Source organism: Meleagris gallopavo, chromosome 3, assembly GCF_905368555.1.
Source record: "Meleagris gallopavo chromosome 3, MGAL_WU_HG_1.1, whole genome shotgun sequence".
Classification (NCBI taxonomy): domain Eukaryota; kingdom Metazoa; phylum Chordata; class Aves; order Galliformes; family Phasianidae; genus Meleagris; species Meleagris gallopavo.
The window spans coordinates 42,863,028-42,886,260 of NC_139406.1; the positions used below are offsets into that span (position 1 = coordinate 42,863,028).

Below are 23,233 nucleotides of genomic sequence, written 5' to 3' on the forward strand. Positions count from 1 at the left end.
CCTAAATCTCTTCATTTTTTGCAGGTCCTCTTGCACTTCTGTGTGCGCACTGACCAAGGCCAGCCTTGCTGAGGAGCTAGTATAACTCTTAAGTGCTGGTGGGTGGTAGAAAGTGATTTTGTTGTTTTAACTGAAGCCAACAGGAACAAAATGCTAGTTGAAAAACAGAAAACGCGTGCTACGTGCTGATACTTGTCCTGTAAAAGCTGCCAAGCTCAACAAGATAGTGCAAAGGGCTCAGCCACTGACCATTTTCCCGGAGCACACAGCTATTCCTGCTGCTGCTGATACCTAAACATCCTTATTCGTGGCATGTGTGAGACATTCCGAAGCACTGAGCTGTTGCAGGATGCCAAAAGGAACCAGGATGATACAGGGAAGCTGAGCACTGCTTGCTTCCAGAAGAAATGTAGACTTTTCTGAGCACAGACGTTTTTGTGCCAGCGTTAGCAGAGAAAATCCTCTGTAGGCATCAATCTCAGCTGCCTAATTACCGATGCGCATACATTCTGCATAATATATTTAGTGGAAAACAGTTGCAGCATTTTATAACAGCCAGTAGGAAAAAAGCCCACAAGTTTAGCTGGGCATTTAGAGGGGTTTAGGGTTCTGGCATCTGTCCTATACAATGAATGCACACTCTGGAAGGAGAGCTGGCAGATATGCCTGCTGAGCAAAGCTGTGCTTGGCCAGCGAGACAAAGTGACGGAAGGACTCCTGTACAGTTTATTTCTGCCACGATGTGTAATCAGGTGACTTTAAAGCTGTACTTTGATAAAAACTTCAAGCTGGTGGAATTTGGCTCTGCTTCTGCAGAGGAGCCATGCTGTTGGCTGCCTTGCTTCCCCACTGCTGCCTGAATCAAGCCCTTGGCGGTGGCCGGGGTGTGAGTTGGCTGAGGAAAGCGATCCATCTGTAAAATAATCCTGTTTTTGTTTCCTGGGGTACTTTGCAGGCAGATCACTTCACTCATCTGGCCCATTGGAAGGATTCAAACCGCCTGCACTGGTGCACAGCAGGCAGGGAAAGGCGGGATGGCTGCTTCCCACACAGTGCTGCTTGAATTGTGGCCCAGCCCCACACGGGTAACCAACACAAGAACTTGCAGCCGGTTTTCTGCCCCTCTCCCTTCCCACAACTTTCAGGGCTCTGTTTAGCAAGTCAATCTTGTGTGCCATTTCAGTCACCATTCAGATGTCCCAGATCAGCCTAACTCTGGGATCGGGGGGGTCAGGGCCTGGGGTTGTGCAGGCTGAGCTGCTGGAAGGAAAGCGGAGTTCCTCTCCTGGCAAGGAGCGGCCTGGTGGGGTCAAGCCTCTGCCATGCCCGAACCCTGCCAGTCTAAGCTTCCTTACACAGCTTATGGCATGAACAGAAGCTCCAGCAAAGCCCCTGCTGTTCCCAGGGCCCCTGGGTCTGAGTGCCTCAGGATCAGAGTGGTGCTGGCAAGCTCTGTACTGGTTTGTGCTCAGAAACTGGGAGAAGGGCAAATAAGAGACAAGCAAGCCTATTAGTATTTATTATTTCTATTTTAGCACCTCAGTGCCTAGTCACAGACAGAACTGCATCCTATGAGCACTGTGCAAACCCCACACGAAAGTACTACAGTCCCTGCCCCGAGAGGCTTACAGCCTAAGTTTCCAGAGAGATGTGAGGAGATGGAGAGGTGAAAAGGAACGGTGACAGCACAATCACCACTGTGACAGCATTGTTTTGATGACAGGAAATATCCAAGTTCCTAAAAGCTTAGTTGCACTGTGGCTTTCTTCTCCTGGTCAATGCTTTGTATTTCTCATGGGAAAAAAAAGCATCAAGAAAATCCCACAGAATTCACATTATACCCAGTGAAAACATTTTTCATTTCAAGAAACACATGTAAGGTTATTTTTACAAAATACTGTTCAGTTTGTGTGTTTTAAAAAGGTATCTGAACACATTTACAAAGTCTACACATGCAGTGTAAAAAAGTTTTAAAATTTTTAACTGTTTCTTTTTTACTCATTCATGTATTTAATTTGCACTCTTGCAGAAAAGAGGTATCTTTTTATTCAACTTTTTAATAAAAAATTAGAAGTGATTTCATTTCAACCACAAATGTTATGGACGCTGTTGTATCCCCTCTGTGCCCAAGATTTTAAAAATAACTTAAATAGAAACAGTCACGGTGGTATAATTAAAAACAATGCTAGATACGAGGACAGGGAACAAGTGGGTATTGAGGAGAAATATGTAACTGATTTTACAGGTTTCTCTGATCAAAATCTGTGATTGCAACTTTGTGTGAGAAGGGCATGTGGTTCACAACTAACTTTTTTGCAAGCGTATCTTATGTGCATATTAAGAACTTCCCCATAAAGGGCTGAATTCTGCCGTTCTTCTTCAAGTTTCTCTAAAACCAACCCCTCTGTGACATTGCACTCTATTCTGCTACTGTGTGTCATGGTTAATACTGCAAATAACTCAGTGGAGTTCAATATCCTTGGTTTTAAATGTCATTATTCTATGGTACTAAGAGTTTGCAGGTTTCTTGTAGTGGCCTGCAGGACAGTATGATTTATGCCATGAAACAGGATGAAAGGGGAGAAGAATTAGGTGGGCAGTTTATAAAATCATAAAAGCAATTTCCATGATCAGCTCTGTTCTCAGCTATTTGGTTAGCCCCCACTGAAGACGTGTAAGTAATGTACGTTCTTCATCTGAATAAAACTTCCAATATTAACTTTCTTTTATGCATTCTCTAAATTGCCATCAACATCCAAGATATCCATGTATATATGCACATAGACATCCATGTGTATGTCTGCATGTATCTATGTGGGTGCGCATGTCTAGGTGTACCTCTATACACAAACAGACATACTCATATATATACCTACACATATCTATGGATAATATAGCTATGACATAGTTAGGAAACAGTAATGTTATTTTTATTGCATCCTTAAGTATCATAGAACGAGGGTATTATAGGCACACATCTTAACTACTTATCCTTACTACAGTCCTAAAAGCTCATTTACCTGAGATCTGCTTCTGTAAAAATAAAGTTCAATTTTTAGCTGCATGTTACAAAAGACTAAATATCAGCCCCACAGATATGAAATTACAAGTTACTTTGAAACTAGAGCTACCAGTAAAATATGCTATCCTGTAAAAAAGATACTGCCGAAAAAGACACATATTAAAAAGGAAACATGATTCTTACACATTTAAAAATCTCTCTATGCCTTCCCATATTGTAATAAATTTATAAAAAATATTTGACACAGAAAATCTCCCCAAAAAGCATTCTGCTGAGATCACGTACCCTTTAAACCATTCATCTTGCAAAAGTTACATAGTTCAGGAGATCAGACTCCAGATTACATGAACTTAATTTCCATCAGTTTTCATCATCCCGCCTGTAGTGAATAGTTTGTATTTCCTGAGCTATGAACATCGCCATCTCTCTGGTGCCTGCAGCAACCACTCGGCAGGACATGAGATCCAGAGGTCCCCCTGAGGACAAGAAGATTAATGAGAACTGTCTTAGTTGACATAAAAAGGCAATGAGTTCTGAAATATAAACCACACTGTAATTACAAGGACAACTTAATTCAGGAGCTCCTGTCTTGAAATCTCTCGCACAAAAGTGATTTCAGAAATTTCTAGAAATTCTAGAATGCAACAGAAGTAGTGGATGTTTAGATTTCTTCAGTACCCAACAATAAATGCAGTATTTCCTTCATTTAGTAACAGGAAGGGATAGGGCAAAAATTAGTTCCATCAGCATACCCCTCTTAATACACAGAATCTTTCCATGATATTGACATACTGGTCACCAGGAATCCATTATTCTGTGTCTTCATATGTGTACCATATAAATGAACAAAAAAATCCAGAGGCTGCGCTGTCCTTTATGCCCTCTTGCTATATCTGTTCAGACGTGTACCTGAGAGTACTTCTTTCTCGGAAGGCTGTCTGCTGAAACTGTCTGGAGTCTGAGCATGTCTACCAAACTTGAGGGCTAGCTCTTTACAGTAAATCTGATGCTTTAAAGGAATTACACCAAGTCACTGAAATATAGTTTGACTCAGAAGACCTCTGATGTGATGAAACCCCAGGCTGGAATTACATCACTGTGGTATGACTAACTCAACAGAGTCTAATGGAAAGTGCAGATGTTCCTGCCAAACACTGCCAGGAGTGAGACTGAGCCACAGGAAAACTGTACTGAGGTGACTCCAGGTGCGTGAAACAGCCACGTGGTCCCCCAAAAGTCCATGAACCAGGAGTACTGCACTCACCTGAAGTATCTATCACAGTGCCGCCTGCCTCTCTAATGATGACAGTAGCTGCTGCCAAGTCCCAGCAGTGTAACCCAAACTGGTAATATGCGTCGGCAGCACCAGATGCCAAATGGCACAGAGCCAGGGTGGAGCTTCCAATCACACGGACCCTGAGCACAGCAAGGAGACAAAGAAACACAAAGCAGAAAACGCCTTTGATTTCAATCTGTGTGTTAAGATTGAAAAACATGCAACAGAGTTGATTATTTTTTCATGACTTTGGGTCATGAGACACATACTGTAAGATATCTTACCCGTGTGCTTGGGCCTTGAGCAACCTTTCAATGTTACCAAGGAACAATTTCAAAGTTGCAGGGTCACGTTTTGGACCAATTTCTGTTAAAATTAAGGCCTTCGAGATATCTGCAATGGAGGTAGTTGCTTTCATTAATTCAACAGTTTCCTGGAGCTTCTGGAAATTTGTTTGAATTAAACACTAATGGACTCTTTACAGAAAAACAATTTTCATGTCCCCCCCTTTTTTTTCACCCCAAACTCTAAGGTTAGGTTAAGTGGCAACTTCATATAAAAATTCAAGCAAGGCTATATTTCTGCTATCAAATGGTCTGATCTCAACACTTTTTTCTTTTAAAGAACAGAAATATTAAAAAAAAGAAAGCATTCTTACATGTCATCTGTTTCCATACATTGTTTTATTTCATATACCTGTCAGCTTTTGGAAAATTCAAAGACTTCGTCAGTCAACAAAAAACAATGCAGTTATCTAGTAATTATTAATGGCACTAAATTAATCACATTTAAAAACAGAATGGTTCCTGAATAGGAAACTTCAGTGTAACTTGTTAATAAATTATAAGCACTTGGGGATACACTAAGATGAACAAAACATTTCTACTTAAAACCACCAGTCATCCAGTAACAGCTCTCTTTTGTTAGGACATTTCAAAGACTGAAAACATCTAATGACTGAAAAATCTTCCTATTGCCATAAACAAAAACAGTATTTTACTAAATAATACTAATAAATGAGAGCTGCATTTGTACTGTGTTCAGCAAAAACCATGCCGGGCTCCACCAGGTGAGGATGTCAGCTCTGTGTACGGCCAAGACTCACGGTGACTTGCAAAGTGTTCAAGTAGACCTCCTGTGAGATCTGCATGTTGCTGGCATATAGCAAGCAGATGCCAATTTAGGTGGAGATGGTTGATCAAGTGTCAAGTGTTCCTACTTCTGCTGTGCCAGCTGAACTCAGAGGTTTAGCTGCAGATTACTTACTAACCAGGCTGTGCCCAAATGTCAGGTGTCACCTTTATCCCACATTAAAGGCCAGACATTCATTCACATAGGGCATCTCCACCTGGTTATTACAGCCAATTGCATAAATTAAAGTTCTTAGCAGAAGTAGCAAGGAGATTTTCAAAAGCAAATTAGGATGGAGCAAGACATCACTTAATTAAACCAGCTACCAATGGATTTAGTATTGCAAAGGAACATGATGGATGCAAGCAATATGATAAGTGGTTGGTGAGTAGCAGGTATGTAATTAGATTAAAAGTTAAAGGATATCACAAAGCTGAAGTGTAGGAACATAGATCTAGCAATCACTTTTTAAACTACTGCATTAAAATAGAGGAACGCTGATCCAGACACACTGCAGGGTGTTCTCTGTTTAGCCACAACAGAAAACTTGGGATAGTGAAAGCAATCTGCTGTATACGTTTTTGTACAGCACACCCAACTTATAATTACAGAATATTTAATGCATGCCTCATTAATAAAATGCACCAAGCATTCAAACGACACCAGTCATAGATAGGTAGATAGGCTGTAACTAGGACAGATGTTCTTTTGAGTTATTAAGTATATTTCTGATGAATAAATGGATTTCTCAAATATTCTTCAATGCTACAGCCAGGTAGAAATTGGATGAAGAGACTTTAAACAAAGTAGAGGGAGGTTGCTGCTTAGGAAGAAGGAGCTGGCTGATCTCAAAACCCAATGGGATTTCAGGTATTCAAAGTACAAGAGAAAATTTACTGACCGCTCCTCACTCTGGTATAACAGATTTAACAGTGATAGGGACACATTTATGAGAAAAAAACCAATTATCTTAACGATAGAAGGTTACGAAAAGAAAATACACTTACAATATTAGTACAAGTAAGGCCAGATCTGTATCTAAGCGTGAGAAGAAAGTAAAACTCAAGGTCAGAGGGAAGATGGATCCTTCATTTACATGTATCCTGACTGCCTGGACTCCCAAACCAGACCTCTACAAAATTTGTCATTGACAAAGATTATTGCACATACTGTAATTTCAAATGATTAAACCTGAACAATGAATGCATAGTGTAGATCAATATTACACGATGCTATACAAGTAATCACATTTCCTGAAAACAAAAGGCATGAAGCAACATGAAAGCCTACAACTCCAACATGTCACTCATAGGTGAAGGCTACTAGAATTCCAGCTGTAGGTACATACATGCTCTTTTCCAGCCTTGGTTTATTTCACTGAAGCCACAGTCCTTATTGGAAAACAACTGTGACTGTATACACTTCAAACATCAACAGAAGTGAGACTAAAGAAGGTCCATCTTCACCGATGAAAGTGCCCACCACCAAATGATGTCTCTCAGAACAAAGGAAAATTCCAAAGCATTTGAAAGAGCAGAAGGCTTGCTTCCCTGGCTGTGTTCTACACTCCTACACAGATTGGAAGCCCAGAGAAAGGACAAAAGTGGCACGTGCCAAAACTATTCCTTACTTAACTGGAAACAACAAATTTTTGTCTGCAAAAGTGAGTGGGGCCTTTCTGGGAGTGGCTCAGCCAGCCTGTCCAAGAATACCCCTAACTTTTCCTTATCCTGCCCTAGAACAGGCTCTTGTGGATTATAGGATATTCAAGCCCTGACAAAAATGTGTGCATAATAAAGGATTAAAAATTTAGTTGCCACTGACTTTACAATTTGCTCCATTTTTCCCAATAGGCAGATCCTGGCTCACAATTTCACAGGAGTTTTGATGTAGAGTTTTCCTTGGGGCACTACAATGCATCTGTACTTTAAAATTCTCGAACTTACTGTGTGGCTCATTAAAATCTCTTTTTGGGGTGAAACTTTAACCCTTTAACCACCTCCCATGTATGATGTTATACATTTTTGGCACATGTTGGCTTCCGTCTAATAAATTGAATGTCATAAGGAAACTTCTCTGCAAATTTGTTTACTGCTGATTTACCAGTAATACAATTCCATTTAAGTGTTAAGTGTTGCTAGCCATTTGTTTGTTAAAATACACCTCACACAGAAAAGCAAGCTGTTAAAGAACCCCTATGAAGCATGCATCCTGTAGTTCACTGGTAACATGTATATCTACAGACATAATACACTTTATGACATACAAGTTTATTGGAATAAAAAGTGAATGACAGTCAGCATAGTACAGTGAATTTGATTCACCATTCCCATTGCATCTTGCTTATAAACAGTGATGCCAGTGTACAGCTGGAATGAAACTGGTGAATCTATTAATTCTTCCTCATTTTAAACAATGGTTATGAATCAGAATAACATAGGATTATTTAAGTAGTTCACATTCAACTGTATATTTTAAAAAGAAAGTGAGGAAAATTGTGATTTTTGAGAAAAAAATCAAACACATAACAAAATTATCATGCAGAAGAGATACCTTCCATCAGGATAATGATGTTCATTATCCTAATGATGATTTGCAACAACTCTGAAACAAAATTAACATATTCCTTTTAGAGTTCTAACAAAATCTAGACCAACCTGTCTCTTTTGATACCTGAAGCCTTTTGTCATTACAAAATGCCCCTTGACCTCTTCTACCAGTGTATAATCGTTCTTCAGTGCAGTGGTAAATTACACCAAATTCAAGCTTTAAGATTTTGAAAAGGAAAGAAATGAATGCAACTCAAATTACTCATCATAAATATAAACAACTACTAATGGCAGAAAGATCAGCAATATTTTAATTGGTACAGGTAATCAAAGTTTATACTGATGCTAATAAACTGGAATAATCTTACTATTACTGTGATATTTGAAATATAGGTCATATAAAATTCAGTTTACAAAGAGAAGTTAATGCAGTCTGTTCATGATCTTCTAAACTCTTACTTGCAGCTTATTTGCATTCACATTAGAATAGATTAAATGCTAAGCTGATTTCAAATTCAATAAAATGTTTCTACTGGAAATAAGCAAAAGTTCTCTACAGCCAGATTCTGAAAGCTTTGTTTTTTTCACTGGTGAGCAGTTCTGCCTAGAAGAAGTCCATTAACTTTGGGTGGACCCTAAAAATTTGCAACCCCAAATACACAGACATGATCAGTCAGGCATACAAACTCAGAAGTCAGGGTACACAGTTTACTAACAATAGATACTTTTATTTGCATTTCACCTTTCATGGGCATTTAATTTGCCTGTCTTTTCAATCAAAGTAGTACCCTCCAGTCACTTTTTCAAATGTCTCTCTACAAAATTGTTTTCTTTAAACATACAAGTGAGAATCTCATGAAATCACGAGACTCCAAGAGAGGTTTGAAGAAAAATATCAAATCCCCTTCGTCACATCTCTCAGTGAAGGCTTGAGATAAGTAACACTGGATTCTTTGTGGGAATATCACTTCATGAATGAGAAGAGAGTCCCAATTTGAACCTTGATTTAAACCCAATGTATTTAATTATCTTAATAGATTTCATCAAAAGATCTTGAAGGACTTTACAGACTTAAATGATCAGCTACTAAAATCACCCTTAGATAAGTACTACTAGCTACATTCTATTTAGAGGGGGACAGATAAACAAGCACTAAGTGTCTTGCCCAAGGTCACAGAAGTTGGTAACAAGATCAAGCAAACATCTCAGATGTTCTAGACCACAAATCTTTGCCTGCTGCCCTCCTCCATTCAAAATGAGTAATCTCTGGTCCCTCCTCATGGACAATTCAAAGGGAATAGTCTGTAGTCTGTCCTAAACCAAGGATTTTATTTTATTTATTTATTTATTTTTTGAGGTACACTATTAATAGACTCTTTCTCTGAAGACATCTGCAAGAATTTCTTCAGTACTGTTCAAGGTTTACATTCAGGCCAGTTCCCCTGTGTGTACTTTGGCTCCTTTTCAACTTTCTCTTTTTTTTGTTTTTCCCATTTGTTTAGCGAGGGAGTTTTAACATCATTCTTTATTTTTGTTTCAGCTTTGTTTAGTTTACATAACCCAAAATATGCAGCATCAAAATCACGATGGTGTTCTAGAAAACATAAATATTAGAGAAAACTGTCTGGTAACAATACATAGTATTCAAAAGGACCTCTGGGAATGAATAAACTTCAGAAAAGCATGGAAGTGTTTCTTCGCAGTTGCCATGTTTGAAAAGTCTAACCAGAGAAGTACACATTATTCTGTTTGAATCCATAAGCGCTGCTAGCACATCTGAAAACTATGTTATTATTGCACAGAATTCTTGCTGACTTCAGTTACAGCTATATATATATTTGAGATTGTGAATTTAGGCTGGAAGAGGTACATTTCTTGGCAATCTAAATAGCTATTTCTTCAGTTTATATCAAACCGTAAAATGGCAACATTTGGAGAAAGACCACTAGCATGAATGAGTACATGGCTGGACTAGATGATCTTAGTGGTCTTTCCAACCTTTTCCATGATTGATTCCATGATCTAGGAAACTTAAAAAGGACAACAAATATGAAGGCTAGGTACTTTTTTTTTCACCTGTAATCAAGCTCTCATGAAGGAAATAGTCATTTCACTGTATTATGAAAACCTCAAAGGCAGATTAAGTGATCTAGACCCATAATTCTGTGCTCTTCATAGAAAGCAGCTCCAAACTGCCTTATAGTAGCAGTTAATGTTCACAGATACTGCTAGCAGGAAAGAAGCAATCATAATCAACAGAACACTGGGAGATACAGTTAAATTATGAATATATTTAACTTATCAGGTTTTTGTCTTATGAAACCTTCCTTACACCAGCACTTCCTTTTTAGTCACGTAAATCCTGTAACATTGACAATGATTTATAAGAATTTTTCTGTAAATGCCAGTTTGCATAAGTGAAATTTTGCAAGACTGGGATTTTAAGCTAGCAGAGTATGACCAAATGCATTTAAAAAGCATGGGAAACCCTGAACAATGGTGGATTTATTTTTTAAATTCCCACTTTGTTTTGAGGCTTTTAACCAAATCTCAGGTATTCATGCTAAAGAACATACTTCATACCTCTTTGTTAACAGCAAATCCAATGCTCACTGCCACTGTTGGAAATCTGTGAAAAACAAGAAATGAGGTATTATTGATGAAAATTCTCTCAACTTCACACTTACATAGCTCACTTAAGCAACACAATCTCACCTGAAGCTCTGTACCAAAAAAGCTTTAATATTATGCTATTTCTCCTTCATCAGACTCTTTATCAGGTGAGTTTACAAGTTGATTTAAGATTTGAAAATGCAAGAAGTAAATACTTAAAAATATTAGGATCTTTATACTAAATGTGTTGTACATTTTAATAATATTTATGCTTTAGTTTAATTGAATTTTCCAGTGCTTTTATAACAAGTTGTTGGTTTTTGAGAGCATATTTTCTTCCAGTGAACTGAGAAGGTGAGATAGCAATTAAGTTGCAAGGAGATATCTTCTGCTGACATCAGCATAAGGAGAAACCTGTTCCTCTACCCTCTCTTTTGCCAAAGTGATGGTCATGTACTTAATTTACTCCTTTTAAATAAGTACTATTGTTTTTTAAACAATGAAATAAGTTTATTTATTCAAACGTATTTCAAAAAGGGTTATGAAGATCCAGAAAATATTGGTAGAAAGAAAAAAACTTCACTTAGTTGCACCAAACAGCAGCATGTGAACCTCCCCCTCCTTCCTCACTTCAATTCTATACAATGACACCAGAAGTCAGGGAAATGCTATCCCCCCCCCCCAACCTCAAATTATAACTACAGTTACATTAAACTACTAACTATAAGGCAGAACATAGTTTCTTAAGTAGAAGTATTATGAACAATCATAGGTTTACAACTCCTACCACTCAAATGATGAAGAAAAACTTTCATATTTTTTCAAAAATGATCCCTAGGCTTCTTATTTTTACAGAGCAGTATTACAGGAGATTAAAACCACCATCTACATTCAGCCTAATTTTCATCTAAGTGCAGCCTAGTTTTCATATGCCATGACTGTATTTTCCTGGAAAAATGAAGCACTTGTATTTGAAAAGGAGAACACACCAGTACAAAAAGGAATTCATAACAACCACGAACAGAGTAAGGCCAAATGTCATCATAGTACAGCCTTGTTTCTTTCGTTCAGCTCAAGTCTCTACATGTTAATGTGTGGTATATATAAAGGAGCTGTGAGTCAAGAGCTTCTAGGTCATTAAGCAATCAGAAGAAATATTATCTTACCTTTAGACAACAGTACAGTGCTCTCTCCAGCACAAACACACACTCCCACAGATAAAGCATAAAATGACAGTGGGATGACTCCTACTTATGTGTCACGGGTACAAATTTACCACAGTAAAATGCCTTCAAGAAGAAGGGAGATTTTGTGAGAAGTTGAATTATGTCATTTAATGTATTTCTCACTCCACTTTCTACCTACCTATGTACAAAATTGCAGGTTCCATCGACAGGATCAATAATCCAGGTAGGACTGTCAGTGAGGACGCATTTTGAACCAGCAGCAGTGGATTCTTCTGCAATGAACCTGCATTTAATGGGGCATAACATAAAAGTCTCAGAAAACTTGCTCAAATATGTGACTTATTAAGTTTAACTCTATCTTCCTGTCTTTTGAAGAAGTATTTAGTTTATAAATACATACAAATGTTATATACATATGTTCATATATATATATATATATAAAATTCATATATACACATATACAGACGTTTCTTTTTTTCATTGGAGAATGGAAAACTTTCACATAAACTTTAAACGAGAGTTCTCGACTTCATAGCATACTATTCCACATGGTAAAAAAGAACTCCATTCACATTCACCTTCTTAATACATTATTAAAAAAGTAACGAAAATTGATGTAGAAATGGATCTGAATTGGCACTCCTGGAACTCGAAAGGAGTTTCTCTGTAGAATGTAATTTTATGGTTGAGGGAGGTCTGTCTCTCGCAGTAAGTAATATAAACTGCAAAATGTAGTTGCTTCTCATTGCAGTTAAATTCAGTCAGAAATGAACTCTTACAAGAATCCACAACCTCACTCCTATTAGAATTTTTTTAAAGTAGTCAGAATCAGGAAATTAAAAGGTTTACACAGTTGAACTTTCTTCTTCCCATGACCCAGAGAAAAAACAATTTTTTTTTTTTTTGTATGCACAGGGCACATATTGAAATTTGAGCTCATCTTCTCTTCCCATTTCTTTCATATCAATGCTTTTATTTTAATCTTTCTTCCCTGGGAAATGTACATCCAGTTCTGGAGTATTTCCTGCTGACCTTAATTATCCTTGCTCTCCCATAAACTGCTCAGTGCCTGTTTTTGTAAGAGCTGTGCAGGTTGCTACTCTCACAGATTTGAATATGGTTCTTATATATACAGAGTATGTAGAATTGGACTGCTAGCACTAAATCTCACTTTCGGTTTCATACTTGCCACATAATGTTGCAAGAATGAGCTTAAAACATCCTGCAGATGGCACAGATGGAGACTTCTTGAATTTTCCCAGTGCTACTTTGCCTTTTTCTCAGCAGAAAGGGACTGTTTTGATGGTATTATGGACCTCCATCTGATATAAGAAGGGAAGCAGCAAGAGTTTGTTGCTATTTCAATCTCCATTAGAAAGAACAGCTGAGGGACATTTTAAGTGTTAGTGTGCAACTAGAAAGCCAGAAAAGACTTGAACAAGTGTTCTCAGTCAAGCACGGCACATTACAGATTCCTTGCTCTATATATTCAATTATTTTGTCTCATTGATGTCTTTTCCTTTCAAAAATCTTGTAATTAACTCCCACCATAAGCTCAGGCAGCAATCCTGGCTGCAAATGAAACCCATCTTCCTGCAAGTGGACGATGTGGCAGCTGGTCCTGTATCATCTACAAGTCATGCCTCTGTTTCCACCTCTGCCACATCCTTCATTGCAGCCATTGCCTCACCAGTCAAAGGAAGGTGAAATGAGACTCTCTTGAAAAACAAGAGTATTTCTGTAAGGTGCTTTACCCTCGTATCTGGGGGACAAATAATCTGTCCCCTCCCTTTCTCCTACAGTGGGCTATGATATTGTAGTCCTCAAGTACAAAGCTCTAACACAAAACTAGGGTACAGCAGTGTCACTGTTAGGCACTCATGTCCAAGGTCAATTTTCCAAAATGGCTGAAGGACAGCACAGTTTATGAAATTTTTGCTAGTAGGTAAAATAAGCCAGTCGCTGCTACACTATACTGGGTACTGTGACCGTTCATGAAAGCTAACATTAGATATATTGCTCTGCGGAGTAAAAACACACAAATAGAGCAAAATATTCAGGCTGAAGTCCTAAATTCCAAATGTTAGGCATAGTTTAAGAAGTGGGAGGGGTAGCCATGTTAATGCAGTAGTTAATTTAACATGCCAGCCCTTCAGCTCTTTTGACCTCTCTTCAAATCTGGATTAAAGTTTTCTCCCACGGAAAATGAGTCCGGTAATTTTATCCTAGCCTTAGTGGACATCTGTTCACGCCTCAAAGCCACTCTGAAACTCAGTGCTGGAACAGCAGGAAAGCTGTAGCACAGCCCAAAGGTCAGAAGGGGCAATATCCATTGGAACATTGAAGGTTCAAACCAGGGCTGCCCCTCCCCTATCCCCTTATGGGGTCTGAGGGCAAAATGCTGGCAGCCAGGGTTGGATGTCAGCCCCCCTCATGTCCGAGTTCTGACTGGAATGGCTCCAGGATTAAGGCCACAATTGACACCAAAGATGACAGCTTGTGTAACAATAACACAGGCAAATGACACAATAACATTTTTCAGCCAGCACTCCATGATATTCTGGCTCTGCCCATCTGTGCTACGAAGATCAACCAGAAAAAAAAACCTTTTGGGAATATTTCCTTGAAGCATTTCAAAGTGCCAAACAGAGTGAGAGCGAAGAAGAAAACTTGATTGAAGTATAAATGAGAATGATACATGTCCCTTGGCTAAGCAGAGAAAAGAGGAAAGAAATATAGGATGGAATCACATTTTTAACAGATTTTCTTAACACTTCTGTACTCCTAAGTACATTTCCAACATCTCAGGATGTATCACTGCCACAGTACAAATGGTATAGATCCCAACGAGATCTCTTCTAGTTTTTTTTAAATCCCAGGATACATTTCTAGAATCAGAAAACATAAGAATCAAGATAACTTAAGGGAAGGAGAAACAACAGAAACTTTCATTGATGCTTTCAACAGCCGGATTAGAGAGAGACTGACCACAGTTTAAGTGATCTTTTGATGTTTTCACTGTACTTCAGTTTAAACCTTGATTCCTTCTGTGGATTCCTCATTGCAAGCATCTAAATTTAGTCTTCTAAATCTAGTTTTAATCTACCGTTTAATCTAAATGCATTTGCTATCTGAACAAACTCCAAACAAAAACAACCACACTATCAGCAAAAATGAACTGTCTTGAAGAAATAGCAATCCCTTTATTTGCCTACAGCAATCCCTTTATTTGCTTTTGAAGTCAGAAGAATGTTGCACAGTTAGTAAAAGTTAGAAATTTTTCCGTTTCTTGGTCTATGTTGACCTTATAACTTTTGTTTCCATTTTGAGTAACTTGAGTGCTTCTGTTGATTCCAGTTTCATGCAAAATGTGTATGTTTTATGTTCTCTGCCAGGCTGTTCAAGGAAAAAAGAAACAACAAACAGTGCAGAGGAGAAAAGAGCACTGCCAGCAACAGTTGATGGAATATTACAGAAATAATAGGCTTGTAAAGCCTGGCACTCTCTGGAGAATCGCAGCCAAGAACCACACATTGTGCTGTACAGAACTGTCTCAATATGTGATCACATACACCATGAATTCAGAAAGCCATTTATATTATTTATATTATTATTAATATATAATATTATTATATTTAGTATATAATGTTCTTTCTAGTCATTCTTTTTTTCTCTTCTTGTTGTTTTCTTACAACAGCAGAGCCGACAAGCAGATTAGTAGCTGAACCCTCCAGATTCTCATCTTTGTTGATTTCTGCACAGTGCTAGATTGCAAGACTCTTTTCCATTAGAGATGTAAAGTTAGAAGGAAGTCATGTAGTAATTAAGCAATACATAGGCTCTGCAGGCAGGTGTATTTTATCCCTGTGTACCAAAGTCAACTGTGAAAATCAATTGCAGCATCTCTGCATCAAGCCAAACCTGACCAAGTAATACAAAACTGCTTTCTCATCTGTGCATGTGCTAGGAGGAGGTATTTTCAAACTGACCTTAGTCATTCCAGAGGAGTCAACAATCTGATTATTTTTAAAACCTTGGGTTGAAATCCCATAAAATAATTTATGCCTTGTTTATTTGAATGCATTAAGTGATGGTGATAAACAGCCCTGCTTCTCACTGGTTTTACAAAACAAAGCACAAGATAAATGTGATTAAATAAATTAATTGTCCTGCTCTAGCAAAGCTTATATATGATGGTAAAAGAACGTGATGGAAACTTCTGCAGGAGGGGATCTTTGCTATCGTTAATTTCAGCTATATAGTAATACATTTTATTGAGCATAATCTTTAGAAGATAAGAGAACAGATTAGAATTCCAAAGATCATGGAGATTCATATGAAAACTTCATACACAATGTCCTCACCAGAGAAATACCAATATTAAATATAGCCCAAGAAGTTAAGAAACAAGGATTTTAAGACAGGTCATGACAGAAACGTTAGGAAATACAGAGTGCTCAGTACTGGGCGGTGGTAGCAATTTAAAAAAGAATCCCACGAATGTGCCCACCATAAGAGGTAGATAAAACTGAAAGAAGCTGCTACGACTTAGGAAAAATTAATGTTTGCTAACGACAATCTGACTTCCAAGGACAGAATTTTAAAATTCCCTTTAAATGCTTGTCAGATATGCAGCTTCTATAGGAAAAATGGTCTGTTTTCTTCTACAGACACTTACCTGTGGGAGGGAAATTTCTCTTTCAGAACAGAAATAATCAAATTTTCCACAAAATGATCAGTCTCAGTCACAAGATCTGCTGCAGATGTCTTTGTGGACACTTGTTTTTCCTCTGTTAGAGCTTTCCGAATAATCTGAAAGAGAAGTTCATAAATTAGTCTTCAATGCCATTCATGCTGTGGACACTAACATAATACAATTACTAACAAAATTATAGCTAATCCTGAAAAACAATCACAGGTCTAATTCTACCAGAACCTATTTTAGCTCCTCTGAGTAAAAAACCCTTTGGAGATAATGAGCAGTCTTTGGGAATACGGCATTTGCAGGAACCTCTCTTGGCAGTTCAGAAAGGGATTGAGAATGGCATTCATAAAAGGATGATGGCAGTCATTGTGATTTAGGAAATTACAGAAAACACGTGTAACATTGGAAAGAACCTTGAGGCCCATAAATTTTCACACAAAGACATTTTTCCTTAAATACATATATATTTACAAAGTCAATAACTCACTGCTCTTACTTTAAAAAACATACAGTAAAGCAAATTCCACCATTTTCTTTTTGCCAACAAAGACACACAATATTTAATTTTTCTGTGTGTAATACTGTTTGAACGTCCAAGTGCTGACCACCCATCAGTCCCAAAGAATTGCTGTGTACATAACAAAACCAAAGACTTAGGCTTCTCCTCAGATATGGAAACAATGATCTAACTCTGGAAAAATCTTAATCTCCTTTTAAAGGGTTTTACTGCTATAAGCTCAGAATTAAACCACATCAGTTGCAAATGCACGTACGGGAACACAGTCACTAAAAATGTTCCTTCAATTTTCCCATTTTCTTTCTCTCTTTTTTTTTTCCCCTTCACCTCTTCATAAAAAGAAACCCATATATATATAGAGGGGTGAGTGGGGAGGTGGAGTAGGACGATAATGCTCAACTAGCAAAAAGAGCTGCCTTACTTTTTAACCAGTGACAACTATAAACTCTTTGAAATTAGGAAAACCAAAGCAAAGCAAAGATTAAGCAGTGTTTATTTCTACACAACTATATTAAATGAAAAACAGCACCAAGAAGACCAATATCCTACGTCCCTTCTACAACACTGATTTGTTTAGTTACATTTCCATGCATAAAAGTATTTTAAAGCTATCTAAAGAGAATTGTTTTAGGACCAAACAAAACAGTTCTGCTTGTATTATGTACAGGAAAGGAAGCTGGGATCTCCCTAATTTCACCCTCAGCTATTGGGTTTTGTAGTCTAAAATACCACATGTGAAGGAGCTTCAGATGGTTCTGACACGTAACTGACTTTGCTGACTGCTGCCTTAGCATGGACTTGGCAAATGGGCTAACGTTTCTGCTTCATGAGCTGTAAAGCCTCAGTTCTAACTATTTATCCAAACTGGTGAAGACAGATTTGAACATTTTGCTTCAAACTCTTGCTGATGTTCATTATTGTACACCAAAATATTAACTCCACTTAATCATTTTAATTCCCTCAATGCCATGCATAGTTTTCTCAGTGCTTTAACCACACCACTGTAGAAGCACCACTTTAAGAAAGCCCTCAGGCTGCTCCTCAGTCCAAAGCAAAATCCAAAGTGCTGCAACTGTCTCAGCTGTGTTGTGTAACCTCTCTAAAAAACCTGCTATGCTCCTGCTTTTTATTTTCATCACTCCTGTTTTCTTTTATATTTCCTGTGAGTAAATGTGTTGCTGGACTCTGCCTTTCTTGCCTTTCTTAGCACCTTTGAAATACTAAGAGTCTGGAGCACAAGCCTTTTGGTGGCAGCTGAGATAATAGGGATTGATCAGTCTGGAGAAAAGGAGGCTCAGGGGAAACCTTATTGCTCTCTACAACGACCTGAAAGGAGGTTGTCGACACTTTTCCCAGGTTACAGTGATAGGATGAGAGAGAATGGCCTTAAGCTGTGCTAGGGGAGGTTCAGGTTGGATATTAGGAAAAAAATCTACTCCCAAAGAGTGGTAAAGCAGTGGTATAGGCTGCACAGGAAGGTGGGGGTTGGGGGTCACTGCCTACGGACACATTCACGAATGGTGTGGATGTGACACTGAGGGATGTGGTTAGTGAGCAAGGTGTACAGGCTGATGATTGGACTAAGTCATCTTAGAGGTCTTTTCCAGCCTTAATGATTCTATGATTAAATCATACAACAGAGAATGGAAAGGACAGAGGGCCCAAATGCTGTCTCAAGAACACCTGCCAGGACAAGCACCTACAGAGAGGTGCTCGTTACATGTTACAAATCTCATCTCACTGTTCTGCTTATACTCACCACACACTTCTGGAAGTTCCAAGACAGACTGACCTGCTTGCAGTACTGTCCTGAAATATTTCCTCACAAGTAAAACAAAATGTCTAGATTGAAAGTATAACTACCTGCATATAATTTGGGAAACAACCGTCTGTTTTGTTTTGCTAGAAAAATCTATGCTCCATAGATCCAAATATCCTAAAAGCAAACACAGGGAAGAAATCTTGGAAATTTCATGCCTTCCCCTCCCCCTCCCCCCCCCCCTTTCTTAAGTGAGATTCTTCTGGGTCTCTCATGACATACAAAATTATTTTCTAATCCAAAAAACCTCCAAAAAGTACCTGTGGACTTCAACATGTTAGCCTCTCATCTTATTTTCTCACCCTTCTTTTAATCTCTGTGCAAATGTACTGACTTTGGTGAAATTTCCCCAGTTGTAATTGCAGAGGACTGTGAAAATATTACCCACTGCTCAGAATAGCATCAGAGGTACAGAAACTGATTATATTTGCTTCTCTAGCAAAGCAAGTCACAGTAAGCCGACAGGTGTACTTCTCACAAGCGTAGCAAAAAGAGTTTATTCACAAAAAAAAAAAAAAAGCAGAAGAGAAGGCTGAAAAAAATCCAGTTGTGTGTGGCATAAGAGTGGATTAGACATAATTTTAATGCAGGCCAATTACAGACATTACAAAACCTTGGCTACTCTATTTATGAAACACCGATTTACATTAAAGGAATGCCTGTTACATTTCATAAGATTAAAGGAACTTTGTAACAGGATGGGAAACAGAAGCAATAACTTCAGCCTGGGAACGGAAGTTGCTCCAGCATCACTCCTGAAGCATATTCAGGCAATCATTTATTTATTGGCCTCCACAGCTTAGAAAGAAGTTTTCCAGAGCCTTGAAAGAAGATATATTTTACTTATACTCACGAACAATACAAACCAACAGCCATGTAAGCAAAAAAGAGGAGACCAGAAAATCATCTTGGTGGTTGACTTTTTCTCAAAACCCAAAATCCTGACTTGCATGCCTTTCTTTGAGTTGGTCTCTACGTCAAGACTCTCAATGACAGTTTCTAACTAGAAACCTTCCTAACCTGCATTAGATTGGAGAAAATAAGGGCCTCAAAGAAAGGCTGAAATGGGAAAATTGCATGCAGAGATGGATGGAGACAGCATTGAGTTCTAGGGAAACAGTGCAATCAGATCTCTAGTGAAGGCAGAGGTGTGAAGGACAGGAAGAGAAACAAAAGGAAAAGAACATGCCCACTGGAATTGACTGGTGATCAAAATAAGACTCAATTGTATTCATTTTCAAAAAAATAGTAAATCTAGCCCCATAAAATCTAAGTCACACCCCAGTTTGTATCGTTATCTGTAATTTCTTTTGGGAGTAGCAGGAAGTGGAATGACACTTTAATAATATACTGTCCTGCCAGTTGCAATGTAGCAGCACTGAAGTGCAAATGAAAATGATGCAAATATCAACCACTGTGATCTTCCAGGTCATGAAGGCAGTTCTGGTTATTCCCAGAATTTGAAATTTTGAGAAATAAGGTGTGGAGGCTTGAGCAAGCCATGAGAAGCTCTCTTGTGAAATGGCTGGCAGAACCAGCATGCTGGGGAACTCCCCTCAGATCCTGTGAGTGCACAGCCTGTCATCCCGATTTGGATCATCCATTTACTCCTTGTATTACTAAAACAAGTCATCTCTCCCCTGGCATCCTGTTCATCTTTGCGTGTGTGCATGTGCGTTCTGTGAGCGGGAAAACGTGTTTAATGACACATGCTAAGGAAGCACTACGGGTCCTGGCCTCAAGATGAAAATGGAGCTACTTAAATAACAGCATGCAGGTACAAAATACAGCAGAATGGAAGCAGAAGAGAAATGCACGCTGCTGAGCTTTGTGTTCTACCCAGTTTCTCCTCTGAGCAGTTCGCTGACCCCACTTCTGGGCTCTGTTAGAGCCAGGAAAATTCTGCTGTGGCACACAGCTCTGTTAGAGCCAGGGAAAAGCTGCACACAGGGCCTCTCCCGAGGTGAGTGACTGCCTGCTGTAATTCAAAACAGCAAGGACTCTGCTGGACTGCCCTGGTCAGTGAGTTTCAGTCCCTCCGAGGACACCGGTACAACAGGAAGATGCAGTCTCTCTGGCACAACTATTTTTTTCTGCATGCAATCTGCTCAAACCCAAATGGTGGTATAGCGATGCACGGCAGTCCGTGTAAGCACACCGCGCAACCTCAGCTGTGCGTACATTCAGCCTTAGCATCACACCGTGCTCTGAAACGCCACAGCCACAGAATAAGTGCTTGGCATACAACTAGAAAAGTTACTAGAGCAGCAAATCTTTTTTTTTTTTTTTTTTTTAATACATACAAGTGCTGGGACCACGCATGTTGCCTGCTCCGCAGGGCCGCCCCAGCTGCTCGCAGCCCGAGGTGACCGCGCACGGCCCCGGGTCCTCCCCACACCGCCGCGGGGCTGAGAGAGCGCCGAGAGAGCGCCGACAGCGCCCGCGGAGCGCCCACACGGTCCTCCCTCACCCCGCACCCCCACCTCCTTTTTTAACGCTTAACCCACAAGCGCACCTCCGCAGCCGCCCGGGAAAGATGCTCCCGCCGTGGATCAGCCCCGACCCGCCCGTTCCCGGCCCTTCCCAGCCCCGTCCCGCCGCGACGAAGCTCCGCAGCTGGGCAGCGCTCCGTGCGCCGCGGGGGGCGGCCCTCACCTGCCCGGCACGGAGCGCCAGCTGAACCGCCACCTCCGCGCACTCCTTCCAGGGGTCCCCGCTGCCCGCCGCACCATCCTCTTCCTCCTCCTCCCCGCGGGGCTTCATCGCGGCGGCGGCGGCGGCTCCGCTGCCCGGGGAGGGCCGGGGCCGGGGGCCGGGGGCCGGCTGCCCGCCGAAGAGCGGCGCGGAGGAGGAGGGCGGGCGGGAGGCCGGACCGAGGCTGCCGGTGTCACTCGGAGCCCCGGCACCGCCCCGCGGGGAAGACTGGGCGGAGGGACGGAAGCCGCCGCGCTCGATGGGGAGGGCGGGCCGCGGCGGCCGGGCGCTAATTTTAGGTGAGCCCCGGGGGTGGAGAGGGGCTGGGGGTGGCATGGAGAGAAGCGGCAAGAAGGGTGAAAGGCGGTGGGGAGGCCGCTGGCCCAGCCCGACCCGACCCGACATGGCCGCCGCGGGGCTGGCAGTGCTCGGTGTGGGCTGCTGTGCTGTGTGGAAAGTGGGCCTAGCGGGGCTGCCGGCGGCTCGTCGGCCACAGGCAAACCGGAGGGTGTGTGTGTGCTGCACAGCGTTGTGCTGCTCTGGGCGGCACTCAAGGCCGAGTGGCAGGCCTGCCCTTTGGTCACAGCAACTCTGGGTATTGCTGGGGCTGGGGATGGAAAGCTGCACAGAGGAAAAAGATCTGGGGGTGTTAGTTGACAGCCAGCTGAACATAAGCAGTGTGCCAGGTGGCCAAGAAGGCCAATGGCATCCTGGCATGTATCAGAAATAGGGCAGCCAGCGGGAACAGAGAAGTGATCATCCCTCTGTACTCAGCAGTGAGCTTCTTGAGTGCTGTGCTCTGTTTTGGATCCCTCACTACAAGAAAGACAGTGAGGCTCTGGAATGTGTCCAGAGAAGGGCAATGAAGCTGTGAGGGGTCTGGAGCACAAGTCTTATGAGGAGCAGCTGAGGGAGCTGGGATTGTTCAGTCTGGAGAAAAGGAAGCTTTATTGCCCTCTAAAACAACCTGAAAAGAGGCTGTAGCGAGGTGGGGTTCAGCCTCTTCTCCAGGGCTAGCAAGAGAACAAGAGGTTATGGAAGGCCTCAGGTTGTGCCAGGGATGTTCAGGATGCATATTAGGAAAAAATTTCTACCCCAGAAGAGTGGTGTGGCATTGAAACGGGCTGCCCAAGGAAGTGTTGGAGTCACTGTCCCTGAAGGTGTTCAAGAAATGTGGATGTGGACATGGTGGTTGTACATGGACAGTTGAACTAGATGATCTTAGAGGTTTTCCAACCTTAGCGATTCTATGATTTTATGAGTATATGATAAAACTTGCAGAGACAGAGGGTAGGCCCTGGAAAATGGGGGGCTGGCTGCAGAGCTGCATGTGTTAAAAAAGGCTCACACCGGAGCCATGTGTGATGGTGTGTCTGTCATGCTTAGGCTATTCGGGAGACAAATGGCACCAGGAAGAACAAGGAGACAATGCAACAGGTTTTTAACATCAATTTTTTTTGTTAGCATTTGAGAATAAGTGTGGCAATAAATACATTGCTGCCTGGTTTTGCAGTTAGCTGTGTTGTACATCAGTTTGGACTCCTCAAGAGTAAGGAGAACTGCAGGAAGCGTAGGCCAATGTGTGGTGTGTGTCAGCCAGAGGAGTCGGGGGCCAGTACAGGCAGCTGAACGATTCTAAATCTTCCTTACAGAGAAAGATGACCTGTGACGGATATGTACTTAATTCAGTAGGGTAACCTGTCCTAAGTTACTTATTGTG

General features: G+C 40.6%; 1 protein-coding gene across 1 annotated transcript; it reads right to left on the reverse strand.

Annotated features, from left to right (window-relative positions):
- Window positions 1-1,491: 1,491 nt before the first annotated feature.
- IMPA2 (inositol monophosphatase 2) lies at window positions 1,492-21,728 on the reverse strand. The gene is made up of 8 exons (XM_085220754.1): window positions 21,475-21,728; window positions 16,457-16,590; window positions 11,957-12,061; window positions 10,562-10,607; window positions 8,087-8,195; window positions 4,583-4,691; window positions 4,287-4,438; window positions 1,492-3,498 (listed from the first exon to the last, which is right to left on the reverse strand). The coding sequence occupies exons 1-8, from the start codon at window positions 21,580-21,582 to the stop codon at window positions 3,383-3,385; spliced, it is 879 nt and encodes a 292-aa protein (XP_085076880.1). The 5' UTR covers window positions 21,583-21,728; the 3' UTR covers window positions 1,492-3,382.
- Between the last annotated feature and the right edge of the window lie 1,505 nt (window positions 21,729-23,233).